Here is a 24,622-nt window from a genome sequence, read left to right as displayed (position 1 = left end):
GATTATTAAAAATTAATAAATCAACATATAATGTCTTCCTGAATGCATAATATTATATATATATATATATATATATATATATATATATATATATATATATATATATATATATAGAGTATCGTTCCACTGCACCCCTTGGGCGCAGGGAAACTTGGGCGCCTGCCCATGTGGCGCCCAAGTGTCTTTTTTTTTTTATTTTAATGTCATGTGGGTTTACACCTAAAAGTCTTCTTCTCAGATCCCAAACATCGCGACAATTATTTTTTCCTCGAGCTTCTTCAACAAATTGGTTCTTCTTCCTCTAAGCTTCTCCGCTCAAATCCGGCGTCGGAGGACCACATCTCCACCATCTCTAAGGTTTTTCTTCCTCTAAAATAGGCGATTACATCGCAAGCCCTTTTTTTTCTTCTCACGTTTAGATTTTTTGCAATTTTCAGAACCTCTCAAAAAGGATTCCTCGAGCTTCTTCAACAAATTGGTTCTTCTTCCTCTAAGCTTCTCCGCTCAAATCCGGCGTCGGAGGACCACATCTCCACCATCTCTAAGGTTTTTCTTCCTCTAAAATAGGCGATTACATCGCAAGCCCTTTTTTTTCTTCTCACGTTTAGGTTTTTTGCGATTTTCAGAACCTCTCAAAAAGGACAACATATCTCCCTTATGCCCAAGTTTCCCGCCGTCGAACAAGCTACTGGCGTACATTTCTTGCACATCTCACATCTGAATATCGGGTATTTGGTTTTAAGATTAGTTCATATTTATGTTCTGTACGTGGGTCTCCTTTGAGGGTTTATTCTACTCATTCGATTGCGGTAGATTGTAAAGGGGAAAATTGCGTTCTGACTTATTTGTAATGTCATTTTGTATGTGTATAAATTTCGTTCTGCATTAGTGTTGTTTAAAAAATTTCTGGGCATTATTGTTGTTTAAAAATTTCTGGGCATTAGTATTGTTTAAAAATTTCTGGCCAATTCTGGGCATTAGTGTTGTTTAAAAATTTCTGGGCATTATTGTTGCATTGACTCATTTCGTTCTCCACTAGTGTTATTTAAAAATTTCTAGGCCTGTTTGATTTGTTTGAATGTGTTTCTGGAGCATCCCTTTTGATGTTATTTCCTCTTGAAATCAAGAGATTTTATTTTGAATTGCTTTCATTCTTCGTTCCCTTGTGAGTAATTTTTCATATTTCGAATTGTTTTCATTCGTCCCCAGTCAAAAGATGGAAGTAATGATCTTTTTGCAACCTTATTTAAAATAAGAGTTTAATTTCGGTTCCTACATTGATTGTGTTTGTAGAATGATTGTGTTTGTAAGTCATTGCATATTATGAGATTCAATCTTATGAGAGTTCAATGAATCTTTTGCAGGAGAGTTGAGAACAGAGATTCTTAATATTTCGAAATGGTGTGTTTTGATTTAGTTTATGCTATTGTTTGTATAGTTCTAATATTTTATCAATATTCAAGATTATAAAATTGTTTGTGATTAATTTTTCATTCCAGGGAAGAACATACGTTGTATTCATTGGACATGAGCCAGGTCTTTATGACACATGGGCAGAAGCAAGCGACCAAGTTATTGGATATAAGTATGCTGTCCACGATTCCTTCGAAAGTAGAGAGGAAGCAGAAAAAGTTTATCATGCATATATGGTGAGAAAATCGGCATCGACTACATTCCGGAGTACAAGAAACCAAAGTTCACATGCAAATCCGAGTTCAAGGACTGGAGCACCGTTCCGGACTACAGGGAACCAAACTTCACATGCAATTCCGATTGCAAGGACCGGAGGACCGTTCCGAACTACAGGGAACCAAACTTCACATGCCTCTTCAAGTTCAGGGACTCAAGCATCCTTCCGAACTATAGGAAACCAAAGTTCACACTCAACTGCTACTTCAAGGACTGAAGTGAATATGACTAAGTTGGAGGAAATACAACAGAACCTAGATGAAATCAAGAGGATTGTCGCTATGGTAGAAGTGAATTTGTAAGCACTAAGAATTAGCAAAGATAATTAGAAATATTATTCTAAGTTGTTTCCTAGTTTGAATTTTACTATATAACTTGTTATGTTGGCAAAATTGATGCATTTCCGAAACTTTTAATGGCATTGTATGACTGAATTATTCCCCTGTTCTACTATCTATTAATTAATCTGAGAGATGATCAATGTTATTTATCTCTTGTTTGGTTTATGACCGAAACTTTTAATGGCATTGAAGAACTTGTCCATTGTTCCAGCTTCTTGTGTTTTGCCTCTGTATTGTGGTTATTAGCATCGCATACCGCAGGTTAAGCAAATTGATAAGTCTTCAATTCTTTTTCTCTAATTCTTTTTCTCCACAAGGAATATATCCTTACCCCTAGCACAGGTTAGACAATCCAAAAAAAAAATTATTGAATAAGATTGTTTATTAGAAGTCCTGGGAAATTATCGTTCATTCAAATAAGAAATAGAAAGGCAAAAAAAAAACAAAACAAAACAAAAACAAATTGAGCAACTTAATATTACCAATAATACTATTTGGCTGATCTATGCTCATTGAAATCACTGGCGCCTTCAAAAGTTCATTAATTTGAGCAAATAGCCAAATATTATTTCGCCAACAGTTGTCGGATTTTGTCGGATTATGCAAAATGCACTCTTTATTTATTTTTTAGAATCAAATTCCACAATTGAGACGTAGATTTTTTGCAAAATTATATTGGATTCTTGATTAATGACGACTTTTATTTTTGGGATCTGGCAATCCGGGGCATCACATAAACCACAATACAGAGGCAAAACTCAAGACAACAATAATTTAGGATAGTAGGTGAAACAAGAAACATCTTCTTAAATTTGGGAAACATTTAACAAGTTTACAACAAACAGGGGACGTCACAAAATGTCGAATTCGAGCATATACGGGAATGTGAAACTGATACCATCCAATCCAAATATTCAAACTTTCGGGCCATATTTCGGGCGAAAATGTCGAATTCGAGCAGTTTTGCATTTCCTCTGTTTTTTGTCTCGACAATGCTACCTTCTTCAGCATCTTTGCTTGAGCTCTGCTTTCATTTACTCAATTCATGATGTAATACTTCACCGAACATATACTGGACGAATAAAAAGGGAGTAAAGATCTCTACCTCCATTCTCCTCGTTTAAACCTGTAAAAGGAATTAGTTGTTCATGCCATACTTTGCATTCATGCCATCATTTTTGATTTAGATTGACAATATATTTCCACAAAACTTGGCATATACGGTACAAATCCAAATATGTAAACAATACCCGTTACCTTGGACAGCTTCTGATCACTCGTTGCATTTTCATCCACCGTCACTTTAATTATGTGTTCCTGTATCGTACAAATACATGTTTCCAAAGATACAAAATACACTAACTTAAAATAATGTGAACGAGTAACTAAATTTCAGATAAAATACTAAACCGTTTAAAATACCATGTATCGATTCAAAATCTTCTTCATCTGAACTGTCATCTTCGTTATCATTGTTTGCACTTGACCTAGAAAACCAAAAATGAAAAAATATGATTAATGGAATTTATAGCTTTAGAAATACAAATAAACCAAATTAATCAAGTAATACTTGTTCTAGCAAATTTGGGCAATTGCGCTTGTCATGCGATACACCACGACGTCCACATCCACGACACTGTCTACCCTTCGAGGTTGCCTTCTCCTTCGACGACTTCAATCTCTTTCCACATCCCTTTGTTCTTATTACACAAGGATCAATGATAGTAATGGCCTCATCCATGAATCTCCTGTTTTCATTTGCATTTCTTGATGGTATGCAAATATTCAAATCCTTCATTTTGCAGTCAATATTGTCAAATTGTTCATGCAAGAATTTTGTTCCCTCTTCAGTCATAGATGCTGCATCAATTAAAGCAGAAGATCTAAAAGATAAATTCCAATGCCTTGACATCAAACACCTCTCTGGATCGTCTATCACATTTTGCTCAGACGGAGTAAATAATGCTCCTACTTTTGCTCCTTGGGTCCACCGTTTGAGAATATACTTATCAGGCAAGTGGAAAACTTGGTTGACACGAAAAAATGCTAGCATATGCCTGCATGGAATGCCGTCAAACTGAAATTTCATACAACTACAATATACATCATTTTTCTGCACGTCATGTGTAAGCATCCTTGGTTTCGATGAAAAAGAAGCTTGAAAATTCATTACATTATAAACCCAAAACTCGATTCCAGTAGATACTTGTTCCACATAATAGTGATGACTCTGACCTACTTCCTTTTGAAACTCCAACCATTTCGTTTTGGTATAAACTTTCACCATTTGAGTTTCCATTGGCCAATTTGACATTACTTTTGGGCGCTCATTCATATCAATATGATCTGCGACTAACTCGTTGTGTCTTTGGTTCCGAAGTGCCTTATTAAAACGAACAATAAAATCCATCAATGCATTCTTGTTAGAGATGTACCGTTTGAAAAAGGCATGGGAACTCTCTGATCTTTGACTGCTTGAAATCCCTGCAGAGAATACATTTAGAAAATAAGCTGGCACCCACCTATGTCTCAAATCATACATCAAAATCAGCCAATCATCTTGGACCAAGCCTGCAGACTCCATAACCCCTTTCCATGACTCCTCAAATTCATCACTTGTTGTTGAATGTACAATGACACTCCTAATGCTTTGGTAATGATCACGGAAAATCACAGGACTCAATTTGTCTGGAAATTTGTTTAAAATGTGCCACAGACAATATCGATGCACTGTTTGGGGAAAAACTTGGGCTATTGCTTTGGTCATGGCAGGATCCTGATCAGTGATGATCAATTTTGGTGCACCACTAGGCATTGCTTCTAGAAACTTACCTAGCAACCAAACAAAAGATTCTGTTCTTTCGTCACTCAGAAATCCACAACCAAATAGGATGGTCTGACTGTGATGATTAACACCTACAAAAGGTGCAAAAATCAGCCCATATTTGTTGGTGTTATATGTTGTATCAAACACCATTACATCGCCAAAGACAATGTTGGCCCTCCTTGACACAGAATCTGCCCAAAAACACCTGCTAAATCTGTTGTCTGAGTCTGTCTCATAATCAAAGAAAAAAGTTGAATACTTATCTTTCTCAGACTGCAAAAAATCAACAAATGTTTCAGCATCCATCCCCATGTGCTCCTCCCTTAAACTTCTCTGATAGTTTCTCAAATCTCTTTCTGTACAACCTATGTTCTCTGGCCCTCCATGTTCTATCTCAAATATTCGCATTTGTTGACAAGTTGGAATATTGGCTTCTGCAAATTGTTGACTTAGTGCTTTCTTTGATACAGAAACACTGCGATGTGAACGTAACAAATGGACCTTCGAAGGAGTAGCAAGTGGATGGTTATGGTTTTCTACGAAAGTACTGATCATCCATCCCGTATCAGTTTGTTCCTTCACAACTGAAATCTTTGCTTTACATCCACATCGAATGTCTCGACGAGCTCTGTTTTGTCTTGGTTTATCACTATTTGCCTCTTTACTCCATCGAACTTCATCTGTCTGCCCTTCTTTAAAGCATACAAATTTTTTCCAAACAACTTCACTCGTCTTCTTACTTCTCTTACTATTGCTAATTCTCGCACTAAATCCTGATTCTCGTGCGTATTGGTTATAGTACGAATATGCATCCTCCAATGATTCGAATCTCATTCCAATATTTGGCTTTCGATCATCTCCAACTTGAGGGATGTATGACTGATCATCCCCACTGCTTTCTTCCATCTCTGTAAAATATGACGATCATACATTTTAATATAATAAATTTTAATAAATTCAGAAAACAAATAATTAACAATATTACTAATAATTGATAGATACCTGACATCGTTAAATGTAAGATACCACAATTTCTGGAATGCAAACGACCCACTGCTTTTAATTATTCCGAATTTTGTTGTATTTGCAAAATACAAAATATAACAAATGTTTTTATCATCAAAGATAAAACCATATAATAATAATAATAACAGTTAATATGAACTTATCTACAAATTATGAAAATGGATAAACAACAATTTATCGAATAAACTACAAAAAAACAAACAAGGATGAGCGTTGGGCCTTCACAAATGGGTAGCACCAAGGGTGCGCGTTGGGCCTTCATTTGCTATATGTGAACGTAGGCACTGCTTCTTTCTCTTAATCGCCGTATATCACCACTATATAATTCAATAATATAACCGAGGAGCCAGATTTGATCGATTACAGTAGTGTGTAGGAGGTCTTATTTAGAAAATCCCTCTTTTTTTATTTTCTTTTTTTTGACTAGTCTAGTGATATTAACTTTTTGCTTATTTTCTATGCTGTTTTTGTTCTTAAACAGAACTTAGGCATTTTCTGTTTAAGTGATAGATTGGGATCAAGCAAGTAGAAAAAATATATATATAGTAAAATTATTTTTGTGTAATATACGTACGTTAATCTTTCATATCCTCAAAATCATTAATGACAAGGAGATAATATAAATGGTGGATTGAAGAACAATATTGTGCATTATATTCTTCCGGACCAATGCTGATTAGTAATAATCATCAGGATTACCTGGAGTACTGAACTTTGCACCTAAGAACTCATCTTGTATTTGCTTATACTCCACCGCCAATATGTCGAACGGAAAAGTACAGTTACCATCTGCTCAATATATGTACACGATCTCGCCAAATCCATTCATGGCTGCAAGAACCTCTTTCCTCCAAGATAATACAGTCGGCAAAAACACAACACTTGGAGGGTTATGAAAATCGGGGATGAGAAAAAAGGGATGTGGTCGTTCCACGGCGGAGCGGTTCTGAAAATTGCAAAAAATCTAAACGTGAGAAGAAAAAAAAGGGCTTGCGATGTAATCGCCTATTTTAGAGGAAGAAAAACCTTAGAGATGGTGGAGATGTGGTCCTCCGACGCCGGATTTGAGCGGAGAAGCTTAGAGGAAGAAGAACCAATTTGTTGAAGAAGCTCGAGGAAAAAATAATTGTCGCGATGTTTGGGATCTGAGAAGAAGACTTTTAGGTGTAAACCCACATGACATTAAAATAAAAAAAAAAAGACACTTGGGCGCCACATGGGCAGGCGCCCAAGTTTTCCTGCGCCCAAGGGATGCAGTGGAACGGTACTATATATATATATATATATATCAAAATATTAAATCAATAGTATCAATTTCACCCACGTTTTATAAATGAAAACTTTTGATATTAGTTTTATTTAAACAAATCTTTTACCTATACATACATACAAATAAATCAATGTTTTTAAATAAAATTTCGTTTTATGAAACTTGTGAAGGTAAACTTCTTCTATTACTTTAATCCGGAACTAAAAAAATTAAAATAAAATAGAATTATTTTAATTTTAATTATTTACAAATGACCTAACACAATCTATTGTCTCTCCCCTTTCCTCGACACATACACTGATATACACAGACACAGCGCCGCAGAGGGAAACACATCACATACACAGAAACAGCCGTTCCTCTCCCATTTCTCCGGAAAAACCGATCCGTTCCACCGCTCCACGCCGTTTCATCGTTAAAACGCCGCTTTCCTCGCAGAAAACGCCGCCCCAAAGCATCCACCGTGAAGCACTCGAACAACGTCAAGGTAGACCTCGTTCCGGTTCTGGAACGGCCGGAATTCCGATACCGTTTCTGCGAACCATGATTTGATACTGATTATTAGCCAGTTTTGATATGCTTGTTAAACATGCACATTTTCCCCTCTTTTTCTCCAGATAATCATTTTACTTTGTGCACCAGCAGTTCATATTCATAACCAGCATTTGTTCCTATGGCGGTATGTCAGATTCTTCTACACTTTTGATGCCAAGGTTGCATTTTTGTGTATTTCTCATCTCGTAAGTTTCTGGATAGTAATTACTTTGTTTTTGAGTATCTAGGTTGACAGACTTCTTAAAGATGACGCGACAGAAGAAAAGGGTGAGCGTGCTAGAATGGTGAGTCTTTTACCTTCTAGTAATACATATAATTTTCAATTTTTTAAAAATAGAAAATGTGTTTTATAGAAACACCAGAGAATGCTGGTACATGGCATGGAATGTGTTTACTAGTTTTTTTTCCCAGTATCATCTTTACACTCTTCCAATCAGTTACCACTTCTTCAGAGTAATTTGTCTTATATGTAAGTGGCACCCTCGAAATACTGACTAGATGTGGTCTTTCAATTTTAGGCCTCCTTTGTTGGAGCAATGGCAATTGCTGACTTGGTGAAGACTACCTTGGGACCCAAGGGAATGGTAAGGAACCTTTTCTCAGATGTTATCAAGTAAATCTGAATATTTGGGTGAATTATTGCATTGTTGGACCAATTTCGATGCAGGATAAGATCTTGCAATCAACTGGTAGAGGTCACAGCGTCACTGTCACGAATGATGGAGCAACCATCTTAAAGTCTTTGCATATTGACAATCCTGCGGCCAAAGTCCTCGTTGGTATCCTTGGCATTGTTCGGTTTATTTCCTTTTTTTCCATGCTTCCTTTAGTCTGCCCGTTTTGTGCCTCTCTCTTTTGTAGAATGCTCTTGCAATTGATTGCTGTGTGCTATGCTGTAATGGTGGACATTATGATTATTTTTAAAAAAAAATTGTGGATGACCAACTAATGTATTTATAATCTTTTGGTAATTTGGGCTACAATCATTTTTCGCCTTGTTGGCCACTCCTTGAAGAAGCTTATAGTTTGGATAAGGTAAATAGTTTGGCGACGCGTGAATCTCTATTAGCAGCGAGTTGTTTAGGAGGTAATATTTTGTGAAAAGAATGATAGTATAAAACATATCCCTGTTATCTTGTGCATTGGAAAAACTTAATTTGATCGCCAGATATCTCGAAAGTTCAAGACGATGAAGTTGGTGATGGGACAACTTCAGTTGTTGTTTTGGCTGGGGAGCTTTTGAGGGAGGCGGAGAAGCTCGTTAATACGAAGATTCATCCCATGACTATTATTGCAGGTGTGTCGTATGCTTCTCAGTTCATGCACGTGTCTTTGCGATTTTTTTATTAGGTTCATCTTTTTTTGTGTGCTTGAATACGTAGCAATGCCCTTCAAATTTCTTTGCTTATCTTCATCAATACGAAAGCTGAACTAGTATAAGATCTGGTGATTTTTATCTCTAGGTAGTCTGTGCAGTTTTGACTTCGTATTTATTTGTCTCTGAACCACTATTTTTGTCCCGATAATTTTTTAGACAAAACAATGTGATTTTATTATTAATGCGGTGTTATTTTGCTTTGTTTAGCGAATATAATCATTTGTCTTTTTGACATTGCTATGAAGGTTGCTCTATTTAGTGTCTATCTTCTTTTGAAATTGGAAGGTGTATTTATTTATGTAAATTTCCATCAGGATTTCGTTTGGCAGTAGAATGTGCCAGAAATGCGTTGCTGGAGAAGGTTGTGGATAATAAACTCGATGCAGGTGATTCTTTATTATTTTTCTCATCATTTACTGCGGCAAATCATTTCGTGTGTAATGTTTATCTTTCAGCCCAATCATAGCACTGGCATTGTTTGAAAGTCAACAAAATAATATTGTAATAAGGTCGGGTATTTCACTTTAAGAAATTAATTCAACACTACAAAGGAGTGTAGCACTAGCCACTAGGTCATATATTTGATCGAGTTCACAGAATTCTTTCATTTAATTTTTTATTTTTTATGCAGAGAAATTTAAGGAAGATTTGATGAAGATTGCAATGACTACTTTGAGCTCCAAAATTCTATCTCAGGATAAAGAGCATTTTGCGAAACTTGCAGTTGATGCAGTTATGAGGCTAAAGGTATTGTTACCTTTCACTTGTGTAGCTAGTTAGCTTCACGTTTCTGGGGTGTCGAAGAATGTCTCAAGACCCTTTGGTAATTTTTACCAAGTCAAGTGATTGATTTAGATCACTCTGCTAGTTTTTTTATGGTAAGAACAATCTGACTTTTTCCGTAGTTTTGTTGAAAAGTGTTGCAAGAATATGTATCCCTTTCGCATTTTGTTGCTGCACAACCATAATAGAATTCATGAACTAACAATGTTGATGATGCTAAAATAAGATTACATGTTTGGATTTCTGTTTCTTTCAAATCTTTGATCTTTGTAGAATAGTATTTGGTTTGTTGGACTTCTTACCAAATTTTGTTAGTGAATGACTTAGTAAATTAATGGTACAGAGGTGGATTCATTGTTGGTGTTCTGTAAATTTGCTCAAGTTTGTGTATGCAAAAAATATTCTTCTATGTTTTAAAATATTCAAGATGCTTGTCTTAGGTATGACATAGGGCAAGCGAAAATCTTTTTCTTCCCCCCCCGCTCTCTTCCTAATTGTATTGGCATTTTCATTTGCATTCTCTGGAAGAAGTTTTCGTTTTCCACATTTGGTTAGACATTCTTTCTAATCAATTTAACTGTTTGGTTGAGAATACCAGGGAAGCACCAATTTGGAGTCTATTCAGATCATCAAAAAGCCTGGAGGTTCGCTGAAAGATTCATTTTTGGATGAGGGGTAAACCTGCTGAACGTTATAAAAAATCAATTTTTATTGCATATTATCCATCTGTTTTGAGCTCCTTGTATTCCCTTGTTCGAGGTTTGTGTTGAATATAAGCGTTTTTCAGTTAGAAAAGAGAACCAATCTCTTGTTTTTGAGATTTGACTGATCTTTGGCATGACCTAGATATAATTATTACTTGCAATGTCTGATGATAGCCGACAAAATATGAAATTTTTGAAGGATTCGGGGACAGAATATTTTTATACTTGTTACTCTAAACGCGGTATTAAGTTGAATAATTTAAAGTTGCTGGCTCTAACTTAATACTTGTCTGGCTTTAGATGCCTTTCAGTAGGAAAAAATATTGATACTTGTGGTATTTTTCAAGTACAGTAATCTTGTAACGTGTTTGTAGTATGGAATAATGTGTAGCAGAGACCCTTTAAATTATTTAAACAGTTCAATCATATTAATTGAGCACTTTTACTTGAGCCATTGGTTAGTCGGGGATTATCTATCGGAAGTCCGATTTAGGTAACTTTGTTCTTGAGTTATTATCTTTTGTCCTTTTCAGTGTACGCACTATAATTCTCAAGTATTTTCCACAGTTTTATATTTGAAAACAAATATCTACAATATATTATTAGAGTTGAGGGTCTTAGGGTAACTAACGTTGGTGTCTTGGTCTGTTTTTGGATAAACCAAAAATACCCCATCTCAAATTACAGAAACATTCTATTTTTATTTAATAAAAATCATAAAAACCTATTTTAGTAAATATGTATCTTATCCTAATAAATTATATTTTTTTCTGTATATATATATTTTTAATTTTAAAATAATCTTATCACCGTAAAATGAAAAAAATATTATTAAAAAACATTTTTAAAGTGTTTAATTTTAATATAATTTGTAATTTTTTTACAAATTTTTTGAAACAAAAAAATTTAATATATATATATGATGCGTATAGAGGCGCTATTTATTTATTTTTGGCATCTATTTTCTTTTTGGTAGTCAAGAAAATTGAGCAATAGAATCCCTTTTTTTCGGGCATCTGACAGGAAATTTTGTCAAATAATTGATATTTTAGTTGACATTTTTTTACTTTCAGATTCATTTTAGACAAGAAAATTGGTGTTGGCCAACCAAAACGCATTGAGAATGCTAAGATTTTGGTGGCAAATACTGCAATGGATACGGATAAAGTGAAGATCTATGGGGCACGTGTTCGTGTTGATTCAATGGCCAAGGTCGCTGAAATTGAAACGGCTGAAAAGGAAAAGATGCGGGAGAAAGTGCAGAAGATCATTAATCATGGCATAAACTGCTTTGTTAACCGACAATTAATCTACAATTTCCCAGAGGAACTATTTGCTGATGCTGGAGTGCTTGCAATCGAGCATGCTGATTTTGATGGTATTGAGCGGCTGGCTCTTGTTACTGGTGGTGAAATAGCATCAACCTTTGATAATCCGGAGTCTGTGAAGCTTGGACACTGCAAGCTAATTGAGGAAATTATGATTGGTGAAGACAAGTTGATTCACTTTTCTGGGGTTGATTTGGGCGAAGCATGCACAATCGTACTTAGAGGTGCAAGGTACTGTATTTGGCTCTCTTCGCTGGTTCTTTCTTTTTTCAGTCATTTTGGTAGATCGTTAGATTAGGGATAGGCACAATTCTTTAGTTTCTAGTTCACATTATGTTGGAATTCTTATTATTTGCTGAATCAGGTCTGTTATAAGAATTGAGATTTACTTTTCAGGTCTATTTATAGAGGGTGATTGGCGCTGAAGTTCTTGAAAACAGCTTAATTTGTTTGATAAATTTTTTGTCAAACAACTTATAAGCTGTCAAACAGCTTATAAGCTGTTTTACAAAAAAGTAAGGTCACCCTTCACCCTTTCTTTTTAGAAAAGATCTTATTTTGATCTTTTATTTCTCCATATTATCCTTATATATTTTATTAAATTCTCATCACGTCCTCTCATTTTTGTAGATAATTTATCATTTTTTTTTCTAAATTAAAATAAAAGATAGTTCTATTTTTTAAATATATGTTTAACATTTATAATAAATTTAAAAGTATTTTTGTATGTATATTACTATTACATTACTTCTTAATATTATACTCTTTTTAGTAATTATGACAATAAAAAGATCTTATAATACCAAACACATCAACATCTTTAAGTTGTTTAAAATAATTTTATCCAAACACTTTAACAGCTTATTTTTAAAATAAGATCTAACAGCTTATAAACTTTAGTCAAACACCCTCTTAGTGAAATGCTGTTGACTTGAAAAGATATAACAAATTTCCTAAACTTCTGTTTGGCTTAATGCAACTGTCCTCTGCTAGTTATTTGTGTCTGATTTTTGCTTATGATTCACAAATGCTGCTTTCTTTCTTGATCAATGAAATACACTGTTCATTCTTTTCAAATAAAAATTCTTGGAAAACACTGCATGTCTCGGATTGTATGGTCCATAGAATGCATAATCTAAGACCAAGAATTCTTTACTTAGTTATCTGACTTGTTTGAACCATAGTTATTAAAGGTGTGCGCCTAGGCGCCAGGCGCACCAATTGCGCCTGGGCACTGTCCCAGGTGCACACATTGAAAGAGGTGCGCCTAAGGCGCGCACCTCTCCACAGGCGCAGAAGAGGCGAGAAGCAGAGAAGCGAGCTCTTGCTCGCTTCTATGCAGGTTGAATAATTTTGATTAAAACCCTTAGCCCAAGTGCCCACAGCCCAACCAAGTTTTAAGCCCTAGTGCCTAATTAAGCCCACTTTTATTTAATTTAATAATCAAAAGCCTGCATGCATGTAATTGATTTAAACCTCATGGCTGGCGGCAGAGTGCAGACTCTTCATCTCCTCTAATCCTCCCCTCTCAAAACTCTCCTTTATCTCGTCTAATCCTCCCCTCTCAAAACTCTCGTTCTTTATCTTGTCTAATCCTCCCCTCTCAAAACTTTCTCTACTCACGCCATCATAAGAGAAGCAGAAGACTAAATAAAACTGTGAAAGTGACTAACTATTCAAATCAGCGGTCAGTCAATCAGGTAACCACCAACAGCCCTTGCCCCTTGTAGGCTGTTTTTCCAATTTCCAGAACTCTTGATTTGGCAGTGGTAGCGCTCTGCTTCCATTTTTTTTTTCAATTCACATCATCTCACTACCTTTATTTTTCAACTTTATATCCTCCAGTCCATAGCTTTGTTCTTGCTGAAAAATGTCGACTTCTGAATCGACTGTCCTTCGAAAAGATCCGGCATGGAATTATGAAACATTAGTGGACCCTAAAAATACCAATAAAGTGAAGTGTAATTTTTGCGGGAAAATAACTAATGATGGGATTTTTCGACATAAGCAACATCTCGTTGGAGGCAATAGAAATACGAAAATTTGCCCAAAATGTCCAGAGCACGCGAAAGAAGAAACCAGCTCTTACATTTTAGATTATTGAAGTTTGAAGTTTGAACCACTCAAGTTTTTCACTTTATGAAATTTTAAATTTTTTACCAAATGCGCTTTACTTCGATAAAGCGTGCGCTTCGCTTTGGGCCTCGCGCCTCAGGCTCTAGGGCACCTAGCGCTTTTGTGCGCCTTGCGCCCTAAATAACTATGGTTTGAACTTATTATTCGGCCTTTTAGCCGCACGTGCACATGTGCTGATATTCGTTAGCCAAGTGCCATGCTGAGTGCAGTCTCTATTATGCTTGCACCATGATTTTGTCAAAATATTCAAGGTGGTAACTAATGCTTGTTTTGCGTACTCATTTATCACTTGCAATGTGTGTGTAAATTTGTTAGCTCTTAAATTTAAGTGGTGTTAACATGAAACCACTCTCTGCAGCCCTCATATGTTGGATGAAGCCGAAAGATCTCTGCATGATGCTCTCTGTGTGCTATCTCAAACAGTAAATGATAGCAGAGTTTTGCTTGGAGGTGGATGGCCAGAGATGGTGATGGCAAAAGCAGTTGACGAACTTGCCAAGAGGACTCCTGGAAAAAAATCTCATGCCATTGAAGCTTTTTCGCGGGCACTGGTGGCCATTCCAACTACCATTGCTGATAATGCAGGTTTGGACAGCGCTGAATTGATCGCTCAACTTCGTGCAGAGCACCATAAGGAGGAAAGCCATGCGGGGATTGATGTCATCTCTGGATCGGTGGGTAACTCTTCAGTTCTGAAAATGAACTTGATTTTGAGTTGTGCTCTTTCCCTTGTTACGTTTTCTGTTAAGATGCATTCATCCATATTTATATATATATAAAAAGATGCGTTCATCCATGGTAGTAGTTAAGTTGGATGATACACATACACATGTTGGTCCAAGCAAGGCATTATAGTGGCCTAATGATGCTTAGCGGTCCGCCCGTCTTTGAGGTGACGGGCATGCATTTCATTGAAGAGTTATGCCTTTGTAATTGCTTTGCCTCGAGCCATGATTTGTGTTACTTGTGAGCTTTTGATAGCTATGTTAAAGTTGGCATTCCAACTTTATGGAGGTTTTATAAACATGTGAATCGTATTTGTGATGTGCATCACTTCTGGACACGCCCTTCCACTTTGCTCGATCATCAGTTACAATTTTACCTCAGAGGACTATGAGAAGTTTGCGGTAATGTACATGTAACTTAGTGTGCCCCTTCCACTCTGTTAATGCTTTGGGTCCAATTCAGGTAGGTGATATGGGTGAGCTTGGGATATCGGAAGCTTTTAAAGTGAAACAAGCTGTGTTGCTCTCTGCAACCGAAGCTGCTGAGATGATTCTGAGGGTCGATGAAATCATCACTTGTGCCCCACGAAGGAGAGAAGACAGAATGTGAAGGACACTGTTGAGCAATCCCCTAATTTTTCGTGTGCCACTCCCACCTAGGCGCCGCCACAAGCTTCGGTCTTTTAGAAAAAATCGAACGTTCTTTTATCTGTCAAAACCTCCTGCTAATGAGTTATGATGCTGATTATTTGTCGAGGATCCTGAGCTGTTATGTTGTGAGCGTGATGGATTTCATTATCAAGCCAATGTGTTCGACATTTTGATTTAAATCTGTTGAGAATTTTTGTTCTGTCGAAGAAGTATGAGTTGCGTGTAGTAAATAATAATTTTATTTAATGGTTTCGTTAATTTTTTTATTTTTATTTTTATTTTTTTGACAAGAAAACTCGTAATTCTCATTAACAGAGTAATGTCAGATTACAAATTTTCTAACCAAGAAAGGAAAATTCCCAAACAGTCCCTGATATTGGCGTAAACAGTCCCTGATAGCGCCGTCTTTTGTTTTTGCTTTGAAGAATATTAGGCTATGAATATGTGTGAGATGGTCGGACAGGAAATAGCAATGCGTATTCCCTGGAAGGCACGACATAGATGATAGACCATGTGCGCATATCACAAATGCTTCCAATTCTAGCTTTGGTAATCCCTTAATTTTGTTTCCGATACAAAAATAAGAGATGGTTTTTTTTTTCGATTCCCGGAATGCACGTTGGTTCCCAAACCCCCGCGCATTCCATATGATGCAACTCATATTGCCTGGCGGGGCTGCGCCAAATTATCCATATTCATCATTCCCGTACTCCCCAAGACTGGTTTTTTCTTTGGTGGACGTGGGACATCATCATTTTCATTCCAAACCAGGAGCCACTTTCTCTCATTTCCCAACACTTCATCGTCAGCCTGCTTCTTTAAACTTTGGTGGATTGTATCTTTGCGTTTCCAATGGCGTGGGCTGCGCTTTTGCACTTTCATTTTGTTTTCATCCTCCTTGTTTTCTTGGATGATTTCTTGGTCTGGATCTGTTATGGAAATGTATTCTGAATTCTGAACAAGTCAGCAACAGCAGCAACAACAGCAACGAACAAGTCGAGACAAGAGATTCTCTCTATCCGCAAAACGAAATTGCCCGTTAACAGTGTTCAACGTTGGTGGCAATCGTCTCTAAGATACAACGACTCACGATCGTGATATAGCAGCACTACAAATATCACGAACTTCAGCGAAAGAAAATAAGCAAAAACTTTCTTTTGAGAGAGTGAGGGAGAATTTTTCAGAAAATCTGAAATCTGATGTATATAAGTTATCAGATGTCCAAGATCCAGTTTTTCTGTGTTATATCAATCACATATATATACTGAGACTCCAAACAACGGTTTAGTATATGTCGCCTGCAGGGCACTACCCTGCGGGTGACGTGTAACCCCATGATTGATCAAAATTAGCGGGTCCCACGTAAGGCCCATTGATTTTAACCAATCATGAACCGCCACATCTCCCGCAAGGCACTATCCTGCGGGTAGCATCGACTCAACCCCAAACAACAAGTCTTATGGCCTAAGGATGCAACCCATAACAGAAGAAGCCTAAAAAGAAACGCATCTTTTTGGAATACAGACGGCGCGCTAGAACGGTAAGTTTTTACCGCTCGAGCGCCAAACGCTCTGACAACATTTTTTGACGCTGCGCTCGTAATAATAAATATTATTTTAACTAAATTTTATCCAAAAAGAATAATTGGATCATAAGACCCCACCCCACCCCGTCGAGCCGGCCGACCGCGCGCGTGTGTTAGTTGCATCGACTAGCGTCTTGTCCCTTTGCAAAACATTAGGTGCCCTAAGGGCCCAATCCCATAAACCAAATTTGGGTTATATAAGTAGAGAAACTCATTGGAAATCTTCCAATGTGGGACAAACCATTTTAAGCCATTTTAAGCTCAAGCTCATTTTAAGCCATTTCTTTCAAGCCCATAATTCATTCATTATTTTCATTATTTTCCAAAAGGATCTTCATTTTTTTTTCCCAAAATTCTAATCTTCTGCTCCCCTATCAAGTCACTCCTCTGTTCAGTAGACAACAAATTTTTTGCTTCACCAGCAACCCTTTCCTTCATACCTCACATTCAGAAGAGTTTGTTACCGTATGGTCAGTAAAATTGGTAATATACTGACCCTCCATATCAATTTCATGCTTGCCCTTATTATTTGGTTTGACTTCATTAGGGGAGAACATGACTATCGAGCTAGCTTTTGAGCTATCTCTTTTATCGCTTTATAGTCATGTTCCCTTGGAAGCTGTATTTCTCTCCGGAGATGTGCGTCGTTTAATATTGTTTTGATAGTTTGACGCCCGCATCCATGTCTAGATTTGTCAGACGGGTCAACTCATGGCGGACCGAGGCGGCCCACCAAAAGCCACATTTTGGCATGTCGATGGCGGGCTAGCCCACCAGCCCGACGGGTTGGAAAGCCTCAACCCAAACCAACCCAAGGTGGGTTCCGGGTTAAGCAGGTCGGCCCGTGGGTTGGCAGCTCACTACAAATAAAAAATTAAAATCATTATAATTAATTATAAATTTCATTTCATAAATAAATATTAATAAAAAAATATTAATAAAAATATTAATATTGATTTCATACTTGTAAATTTTATATAAAGTAATTGATACAAAAAAAATTCACAACTTTAATTAAAAAATACATATATCACAATAAAAATAAAAATAAAATAATAATTCTTTAGGCCCGCGGGCCATCCCGCGCGGGTCGCGGGCCTAGGCGGGTTGGCCCACCTAGGCCCATCTTTAGTTGGGTTGAAAGAATTTCAACCCAACCCACTTAAATTGTGTGGCGGAGTGGGCCTAACCCAAATTGACGACTCTATCCATGTACCATACTCCATTTTTGACTTATCCGTATCACTGTAATCACACAACTTGGCCGAATGCCCCAGTCGTCCGCAAGTGTAACATAATTCCGGTAGTCGCTCATACACACATAATACCATCATATCCTCCATTCCCTTGCCGATATCCACCGCAAAACACTTCTTTAGAGGATCCGATATACGAATATTTACCCTAATTCTAGCAAATCTGCCAAAGAAAGTACCACAGTCACCTGAGTCAATATCTTCCACATCTCCTTTTTGTGATCTTATCTGATGTAGTATTTTGTTGTTCATAAATTCAACATGTATATTATGGAACTGGACCCATATGGAGACTATGTCAAATGTATGATTGAATGGCGTGACAAATTCCTCAAGTTCTTTGAAAACCACCAGATTTTTGAAGAAATCCCACGACCCTTGCCCCTAAGGGGGTGTCCAAGTTGGTGAGGTAGGTGAACTATTGGTCAGAGGTCAGAAGTTCGATTTCTCTTACCAACCCCTTCTTGGACTAGCCTGTCACACAGGGCTTGCCTAGTGTGGTTTACTTGATTAACGTACTGAGTTAGTCCGGGTGTTTATCCAGAAAGCATCGAAAAGTAGCCAATGCGTTAGTCCGGAAATTTACCCAAAAAGCACCGAAAGGTAACGGTTGCGGGTTTCCACGTCACCAAAAAAAATAAAAAATAAAAAAATAAAAAATTCCACGGCCCCTCCTACAACACTCGTCGCCGATCCACCTTGGAATTAAAGTTCGCAAGGAAGATATTGGAACCAGCGATCTCTCCACTTTATGCAGTTTTTGTAGTAAACGGGGCATTTGTTTCTTAAACGCTGCACGATTAATCGCTTTGTGGGACAAGGCTTTTGCCACAAGGCAATTTCCGACTCTTTCTACGCCAATCTTTCTTTATTCCTCATCGAGCATAATTTTTGAATTCGTATTTTGGTTTGAGAGCTTCATCTTTTCTATCAACCGGGTGATATCATCAGGGTCCATCTTTTGTTGTGAATCAACACCCAGGATAATACAATATGATACAGGTGATGGAATCTTGCATAAAGCCAAAAACCGCCTCACACTTACGTGACCATATCAAAATGTGTGTCAAGCGTATATATTTGTATTTTTCATTAATATTAATATTATCGAAAATGACATTATTATAAAAGAAAATTGTTTTTTGGGTTTTATATATTTATTCTGTAATTTTTATTTTTTATATTGTCAAGTTATAATATCGATTATTATTATCTTCAATTTTTTTTGATGTTGTGTTGATGTGCCAATGATGTGAAACCGATGTTTAAGATACTTGATTTTGAATTGTTGATGTTTGCAGTGTTTCTTCGGCATTTTTATGAAAACATATTGAAATTATAAGAAAATTATAAAATACAAGATCATATTTGAAATTGGAAAAAATGTAAAAGATCAAAATCGTAAATATGTGATGCATTTCATTCTAAAAAACAAATGAGTCACAACTTTATTCATTAAATACAAAATACTCTTTTGCACGATAGCTTAACAAATCCATGTTTGTGAGACATGTCGATCTAATTCATATATGGAGTGAAAAATAATACTTTTAACATAAAATCAAAATATTTTTATGAATTAGATTGAGTTGGAGATCCGTCTAATAAAACTGACTTTTAAAACTGTATCATATGAGTTTTTGTGTTAAACAAATTGTTGGAGATTTATTGTCAGTTTAGATATAGAAATTGTAACTTAAAAAAAGTTTAAATGAGCTTAGCTATTTTAAAGCGTTTTTATTTTAAAAAAATAGAATCAATCGTGAAACATTTCGTTCTCAGAGTCCTCGTATCATGCAACTGCAGAAGAAACCAAGTATTGAGTTGGTTGGGTAGAATATACTCATTTTGTATTTCACGCCACCAATTGTAACGCCCCGTTTTTATCTTAAATGAGTTTATTTGAGTTAATCGGAGATTACAGAGTTCTCGAGCCGATTTGATTTTGATCAGGGTCCTTTTTGCAAATTTTGGAAATTTCAGAGACTAAAACGCAAATGTTGATTTTGATATATTATATACACTTAGAATTGATTTGGAAAAGTCTTCATCTTCCTCTCCAAACCGATATCCACCATTAGAGATGCCTCAAACCCTCTTCAAGCTTTCAAAATCCAGTCCGAGCTCGATCCGTCCGTTAGAAATTATTTCTGAAGGCAGATTAGCGATCACTGCAGCGAGAGCTCCGTTATGCCGTAAGTATTTCTCCGATCGGATATGTTTTGTTTTTTGGAGGTTGTTAGAATCGATTTAAATTCTAGTATGTTGTTCTTGGCGGAGTTCTGATCGTTTATTATCTGTCGGTTTTGAATTAGAGCGACGTTCGGATTTGTTGTGATTTTTGGAAGCCATTTTTGAAAATCATGGTTTTGAGATTTGTTGGGTTTGCCTTGTTATGGTTGTATTGGCCTTGTTATGAGTTGTTAGCAATATTGAACTGCTGTCTGCGTGGTCAGTTTGTTCAGTTTATAGCCGTTATGCCGCCGGTTGGAGTTTTGAGATTTCGAACCGTTTTGAGTTGTTGAACTTGGCTTGTAAGTTGATCATGGTTATTGATCTTTGATTTGTATCTGAACAGATTCGTTTGGAGTTGTCAAGCCCAGGGTTAACAGCATTTTGATCGTCAAGAGTTGGACGAAGATCGGTAAAGAGTTTTCCTTGAGCCGTCGTTTGTTGTTTAGGTTGTATAGATGTTGATACAATCTTTTGTTGTAGCTTTTCCAGAGATTGGAACTACTTGCCTTGAAAGGTAAAATCGGTCATCGTAGCGGGATAGCATACTCGGGACTGTTGGTTCTCGAGTTTCCCTTTCAAATCACATATTGCATCAATACTTGTTCTAGCAAGTGGAACTTGTATTTTTGGTTGTTATTTGAGTTGTTTATGTGGCTTATGCTTATGTTTTGTTATGCATTCATCTTGAGCCAATCTTGTTTCTAGCGGGCAGAACCGCCCTTTTTTGTTTAGACGTTTGGGAACTATGATTGAGTGGCCTAGGCCGTAGTCATTTCTCCTGGTGCTAGCATACTCATTATAGTTGCTCAAAGTCTAGAGGAGTGGGATACGTGGCACCACCTCGATTGGGAGAGTCGGTGAGTCGTTACGTGATATCATCCTCAGGATCCCAAAAGCACAGCAGCAATCCCTCGTTTATCAGATTTGATATCCCGATTTAAAGACATGCATTTCATTACGTTGTTATTGATTTCGTTGTTGTCTTGAAAGCATGTTTATTGTTATATTACTTGTTATGTTGCTTTTACTGGGATTATCATTCTCACCGATTATCCGGCTGTTGCTTTGTTTTGTATGTGTACTTGGCAACAGGTGGGGCATGATCAAGTCAGCGAAGGCCTGGCTAACATCAAGAGGGAGAGCTAGTAGTGAGACTCGGTTTAGAAGTCGTGTCAGCATGTCTACCTAGTGATATTGGAACATGTTTAGATATCGAACTTCGTTATGTTGTTGTATTGATTATGCGAGCTTTGTTGAATTGTTATAGTTGCATATTCTATATTTGGAGCGGTTGTATAACTCCAGTACTTTATGCATTAGTTGGAGAATTTGTGATGGTAATGCATGATAATATTATGATGGTATTGTACTTAAATTCTAGCATGAATTATGCTGTTTTTGCTCTATTTCTGTCACCGCTCGATCGGCAATATGTTGCGGATCGAGCGAGGGCTTTTTGGTGCAGTTTCTGTTTTATAATTTTTGTTGGCCGCTCGATCGGCAAGATGTTGCAGATCGAGCGGCGATGGTTGTTTTCTTGGGCAGTAGCTTTTGCAAAAGTTGCTCGCTCGATCGGTAAGATCTTACCGATCGAGCGAGGCACTATTTAAAAAAAAAAAATTTTCTTTTATTGCTTTAACCTTTGGTTATTGTATGTCTTAGTATTGTTTAATCTCGAGATTAGTTGTTTGAAACCGAGGTCTCACATTAAGTGGTATCAAAGAGTTAAGATTCTTGGTCGAACTAGAGTGAGCGGGGTAGATCGAGTCTGCATGTATTGGCTCCTCGCATGTGTTTGAATTATTTAACTGTGTACTTAATTCCATGCAAGCATGCTTTATTATTGAGAATTATTGAATTACATGGTTATGTGATTTAATTTATAAAGCATGATCTACTTGAGGTATAATTGTTTATGTTATCGACTGGTATCCGGTATTCCAAGCGGTTGTAAGGGCACTGATTGTAGCGATTGAGATATCTCGTGTCCTAACCTTTGATTATCAGATGGGTCCTCGTCGAATGATAAACAGAAACATACCTCCAGTTATCCCTACAACTGAGCAAGCTAGTACTGAAACGGTTGAGATGGATGCTACAGCGACGCCTATGGAAACCTTGCTGAAGAGGTTTCAGTCGTTCAATCCGCCGTTGTTGTTGGGTTCAGAAAATCCAATTGACTGTGAGAGTTGGTTGGATGATATTGATCAGCTGTTCGATTCCATTGATTACACAGATGACCGCAGAATCAGGTTAGTCATTCATCAGCTACGTGGAGTTTCTAAGAGCTGGTGGATCATGACGAAGAAAGAATTTGAGAGTAGAGGTACGGAAGTTACTTGGACTCTTTTTAAATTTGAGTTTTATAAGCAGTTTTTCCCTATCTCGTATCGCAAAGATAAGGGAGCAGAGTTTGCCAATCTGAGGCAAGGGAATCTGAACATTGAAGAGTACGTAGCTAAGTTTGATAGTCTGTTGCATTTTTGCCCCACTAATTGCCGGAGATGAAGAAGCTAAGGCAGATCAGTTCATCAATGGTTTGAACCCCGACGTCTTCACGTTGGTAAACACCAACAGGACTAACAACTTTGCGGATGCCATGAATCACGCAAAGGGAGCAGAATCTGGCTTGTGGAGGCAAAGAGGTAATCAGGTGGCACCTCAAAAGCAGAGGAAGTATCAGAACCAACCATCTCAGTATCAGAACCAGCCACCTCAACATCAGTACCAGCAGCAGAGGTATGAAGGTGGAAACAATGGGGGACACAGAAAGGATCAGTATAAAGCAAGAGGTAAACAATTTAAGAGGCAGGGGAACAGTTCTTCTAGTTCCAGTGGTTCAAAGCAATTCGGTTCAGGGCCGAGTTCTGGGTCATCATCCTTGTATTGCAGCAAGTGTGGGGGAAGACACTCACCGGATCAGTGTGTGAGAGTCTTTGGTAATTGTAACACCTGTCAGCAACCGGGATACTTCTCTAAGGTGTGCCCTCAGCGTTTTAGAGATCGAGCTCAGAGTGGGAGTTCATTTCGACCTACAGCTCAGCCGGAGAGGCAGTATCCTCCAGTTCACTCTTTCCAGCCTCCGCAGCAAAACAGACAGGGAGGTAACTCTAGTGCGAACCAGCCTCCGAGACAGCAAGCACGTGTCTTTGCTCTGACAGAGGATCAGACTCAGGCAGCACCTGATGATGTTATAGCAGGTAACTGTTCAATTTTTGGTTATTCTGCTCATGTCTTGATTGATACGGGTGCTTCCCATTCCTTTATCTTTGAGAAATTTGTGTTATTGCATACTTTGCCAACTGAATTGTTGCCTACAGTAGTAGCTGTTACTTCACCTTTGGGTGGAGGAATTGTTTCTGTCAGATTAGTCAGGAACTGTGAACTGTGTTTTGAAGGAAATTTGTTAGAATTCGACTGTATTGTACTTGGACTGTCAGATTTTGATTGTATTGTCGGTATAGATGCTTTAACCAAGTACATGGCAACAGTCGATTGTTTTCAAAAAGTTGTCAGGTTCAGACCTGAAATGGCAGACGAGTGAAAATTCTTTGGTAAGGGTTCTTGATCTAGAATTCCTTTGATTTCAGTGTTATCTATGACTCGTTTGCTACAGAAAGGTGCAGAAGGATTCTTGGTGTATGCAGTTGATGTACTGAAATCTAGCCCAGCTTTGGTAGATTTATCGGTGGTTAGAGAATTTGCTGATGTGTTTCCGGAAGATGTTCCTGGTTTGCCACCTATTCGAGAAATCGAATTCAGCATTGACTTAGTGTCAGGTACTCAACCTATCTCCAAAGCTCCGTATCGTATGACACTTATTGAATTGAGAGAATTGAAGGAGCAGCTTGAGGATTTGATTGCCAAGGGATACATCAGACCTAGTGTATCGCCTTGGGGTGCTCCTGTGCTTTTTGTTCGAAAGAAGGATGGTTCTATGCGGCTCTGTATCGACTACCGCCAATTGAATTAGGCTACAGTTAAGAACAGGTATCCTTTACCCCGAATAGATGACCTTTTTGATCAACTGCAGGGTTCTTCTATCTACTCTAAGATTGATCTGAGGTCAGGTTATCACCAGTTGAGAGTGCGAGAGGAAGACGTTCCTAAGACCGGATTCAGAACGAGGTATG

At 37.4% G+C, this 24,622-nt stretch overlaps 2 protein-coding genes across 2 annotated transcripts; one reads left to right on the top strand and one right to left on the bottom strand.

Annotated features, from left to right (window-relative positions):
• Nucleotides 1-2,862: 2,862 nt before the first annotated feature.
• On the bottom strand, nt 2,863-5,763 carry LOC140872610 (protein FAR1-RELATED SEQUENCE 5-like). Its single transcript, XM_073275503.1, has 4 exons — nt 3,601-5,763; nt 3,281-3,347; nt 3,104-3,156; nt 2,863-3,054 (listed from the first exon to the last, which is right to left on the bottom strand). The coding sequence occupies exons 1-4, from the start codon at nt 5,761-5,763 to the stop codon at nt 2,863-2,865; spliced, it is 2,475 nt and encodes an 824-aa protein (XP_073131604.1).
• A 1,659-nt stretch (nt 5,764-7,422) lies between these two features.
• Nucleotides 7,423-15,659, top strand: LOC140888958 (T-complex protein 1 subunit beta). Its single transcript, XM_073296653.1, has 12 exons — nt 7,423-7,640; nt 7,771-7,832; nt 7,936-7,992; nt 8,227-8,292; nt 8,376-8,487; nt 8,877-9,005; nt 9,401-9,472; nt 9,718-9,833; nt 10,468-10,544; nt 11,647-12,132; nt 14,396-14,711; nt 15,226-15,659. Exons 2-12 carry the CDS (start codon nt 7,827-7,829, stop codon nt 15,370-15,372), a joined length of 1,584 nt encoding a protein of 527 aa, XP_073152754.1. The 5' UTR covers nt 7,423-7,640; nt 7,771-7,826; the 3' UTR covers nt 15,373-15,659.
• The last annotated feature ends 8,963 nt before the right edge of the window (nt 15,660-24,622 follow it).

This window comes from Henckelia pumila, chromosome 1, assembly GCF_033568475.1.
Source record: "Henckelia pumila isolate YLH828 chromosome 1, ASM3356847v2, whole genome shotgun sequence".
In the NCBI taxonomy this organism is placed as follows: Eukaryota; Viridiplantae; Streptophyta; class Magnoliopsida; order Lamiales; family Gesneriaceae; genus Henckelia; species Henckelia pumila.
This window is presented reverse-complemented; position numbering and strand designations above follow the sequence as displayed.

What these genes read in the sequence shown, in the direction of transcription:
- LOC140872610 (XM_073275503.1), bottom strand. Translation starts at nt 5,763, where the DNA reads ATGGAAGAAAGCAGTGGGGATGATCAGTCATACATCCCTCAAGTTGGA. An exon ending in GCCCAAATTTGCTAGAACAA is followed by an intron (nt 3,348 to 3,600) that starts GTATTACTTGAT and finishes TGTACGATACAG; the next exon opens with GAACACATAATTAAAGTGAC. An exon ending in GAAGCTGTCCAAGGTAACGG is followed by an intron (nt 3,157 to 3,280) that starts GTATTGTTTACA and finishes TTCCTTTTACAG; the next exon opens with GTTTAAACGAGGAGAATGGA.
- LOC140888958 (XM_073296653.1), top strand. An exon ending in TCCCATGACTATTATTGCAG is followed by an intron (nt 9,006 to 9,400) that starts GTGTGTCGTATG and finishes AATTTCCATCAG; the next exon opens with GATTTCGTTTGGCAGTAGAA. An exon ending in TTGATGTCATCTCTGGATCG is followed by an intron (nt 14,712 to 15,225) that starts GTGGGTAACTCT and finishes GGTCCAATTCAG; the next exon opens with GTAGGTGATATGGGTGAGCT.